Below are 2,686 nucleotides of genomic sequence, written 5' to 3' on the forward strand. Positions count from 1 at the left end.
TATCTTGTTATTGACCTGCCTTCTTTTGGCTTTGAGAAACGTGGATGTTATTTCCCTTTTCTTATGTGTTTTTCTTCTTTGAAAATGTTATTGTTCCACTTCTTAGTAATCCTAGAAAGCTGTCTTGCTAATTCTTATTTCTAGATATTTGTATCAAATAAGGAACTTTCTAACATACCAAAGCCTTAGGAGTGAGTCATTTTGGCAGAAGCACTGATGGTCAACTGCAGGCTTTTTCAACCCCCTTTTAGAAGCTATTAAATTTGTGATGACCCTTGAGAGCCAGTCTCAAGGCAGGTAGGCTCTCTGTTTGTGTGAGGTATGTCTGAAGTTTCTTGTTGTGGCAGATCTACCTTTGCTGTTGATGGGAAAGATTGCAAGGTGAACAGAGAAGTTGAACGAGTATTGAAAGACTTCCACAAAGCAGGCAAACCTATTGGGTACGTATGTTAGTTGCAGGGGCATTTATTTGATAGTGTGAGCATGGACACAACGTACGTTTTGTTGAAATGTTATTCTCGGAAATAGAAGAAGCATCTTCTGTTTTGTATCAGTTGTGGCTTATTTTTTTTAAACATGTTTTTTAGGATGCATGTGTGCACGTAGGTGTTTGTCAAAGACGAAGATAAGAAAATGCTGGGTGAAAGTTGCCTGGTGATGTCTTTCAGATTTGTAGACTGTGTCCATTTGGATCTGCCCAGTTATGACGAGGTTTTGAAAGAGTGCCGTTATCGAATTGCTCTGACAATTCCTTTTGTTGCAGTCTGTGCTGCATTTCACCAGTGCTGGCAGCAAAAGTTCTCTCTGGTGCTGAAGTAACTGTGGGCCATGAAGAGGAGGAAGGTGGCAAGTGGCCGTATGCTGGGACTGCAGGAGCCATTAAAGAACTGGGAGGAAAGCACTGTGTGAAAGAAGTGACTATATCCTTTCCTGTTAATTTCCATGGTGAGAGACAGTTGAATAATGTGTCGTTACAGTAATGAATACTCGCAGTATCTATGCTTTCCCACGTCCGGTTTAGTGGGAATATGATGTAATACAGCGCGTGGCCACAAACGGGGTCTTCTGTACCCAGCTGTGGAGTTAGAAGTTGTTCTCAGCCACTGCCATTGAACTGCCTTGGACACCCAGTAATGCAGTGAATGATGAGTAAATCTGCACTAAAACTGGTGTGAGTTACTGTCCTGGTCAGTTCTCTTTGAGATTTTATTTTTCTTTTCCTGAAGCCTCATGCTGTAGTCAGACTGTGCTGAGACATGTTGTCACAATCAATAAATTGTGTAGGTTTTCTTGTAATTGTCAGTGTTCCCACAGATTGCTTCTGCAGCGTTTGAATTTCATGCACAAATAGCTTCTAGTACCTTGGATTATAGGTTGCAGCTGTCTTTACAGCTAGGTGGTATAATGTATTTGGAGGTGCGTTTTTATAGTTTAGTGGAGTGTTGAGGTTTTGTCAATGATGGTTTATTTTGCAGACTGTATCTGCAAGTGAGACATAGGCTGTGTTTTCCTTAACTCTCTTTTACGAAGCTCACGTGGATGCAAAAAACAAGGTGGTGACTACCCCAGCATTTATGTGTGAAACAGAATTACATAATATCTTTGATGGCATTGGAGCCATGGTAAAGAATGTGCTAAAATTAACTGGCAAGTAAGAAAAAACAATCACGCATGTTTAAATTTTGGGTGTAGTATCAAATACAATATGGACCAATGGAAACTTTTTCACCTGCTTGTCCTGTTCATGCTCCAGTGAATGCTGATACAAAGCTGGTTGATGGCTGGCTGCAGGGTTTTCCGTGCCCTTTCTGAGAGAGGGGCCTGCAGAAGGTCTAAGGGAGTACAAGCAGTCTGGCCTGAGACACACAGCATTTTCTTGAGCTTTTTCATCTGGAGAGAGCTGTGCAAACCTATTCTGAAACCAGTCCTCCCGATGCACCAGTGTCAAATCATTTCTAGGGGAGCAAGAAGAGACTGAAAGCCCTTTCAAAAGCTGAGGGCAGATGGCTTGTAGGGATGTAGCACACGGAGTGGCAGCGTATCTAGTGGACAGGGAAAGGGAGTGGAGAAGAATTGGCATGCAATTCAAGGTTTATTTGCTCGGGTCTGTATCTGTGAACCAAAAGTCACGATCAAATAGATGTCTTCTACGTCTTACTTTAGCTTTGTATTAATTAAAAGATTAATGTTTTGTTTTTCCATTTCAAAGAATCCTGTTTTTACAAAGGAGCGATTCTGAGTATCAGTCAGCAGCAGGATACGTCTTAGCTGTCGTGACAGTAGCACTTTGAAAAATTCATCCATTGGCCCATTATAGCTAAAAAGGTCGTGAAACCAAGGAGAAAATATCTGCTGACATGACGCACAATTTTTAAGGATAATATCCATGTTGATGTAGTTGCAAGACTAGTAGTGGATGGAAAAAGCAATCTCAAATTATCCTCACTTACCCTGCTTTAGGATAATAAAGCTTTCTCGAAATAAATATTACCGAATGTCTGGAATATCTCATCCTTGTCCCTTCACTTGTTTGACAGCTGCTTGTGATAACTTACGCCGATTGATACATTCTAGCAGTTTTCCTGCTTTTTAGTTCTCTTCACCCCTGAGACATTTTCCCCATGTGGAATCCAGCAGTCTCCCTCCCCTCTTCCAAGTTATTTGCCACCCTTCTATTCAGCAGAAA

At 41.3% G+C, this 2,686-nt stretch overlaps 1 protein-coding gene across 1 annotated transcript in view; it reads left to right on the plus strand.

Moving 5' to 3' along the window:
* LOC104490347 (ES1 protein homolog, mitochondrial) overlaps positions 1–1,816 on the plus strand; it is a gene marked incomplete at its 5' end in the record, with an annotated part of 3,868 nt that extends 2,052 nt beyond the window's left edge. The window contains 3 exons of the mRNA XM_010132618.1: positions 348–440; positions 764–920; positions 1,527–1,816. Of these exons, the coding sequence (XP_010130920.1) occupies positions 348–440; positions 764–920; positions 1,527–1,655 (379 nt within the window). The remainder of the gene's footprint in view (positions 1–347; positions 441–763; positions 921–1,526) is intronic.
* Between the last annotated feature and the right edge of the window lie 870 nt (positions 1,817–2,686).

This window comes from Buceros rhinoceros, unplaced genomic scaffold (genome assembly GCF_000710305.1).
Source record: "Buceros rhinoceros silvestris isolate BGI_N320 unplaced genomic scaffold, ASM71030v1 scaffold30613, whole genome shotgun sequence".
Taxonomy (NCBI): Eukaryota; Metazoa; Chordata; class Aves; order Bucerotiformes; family Bucerotidae; genus Buceros; species Buceros rhinoceros.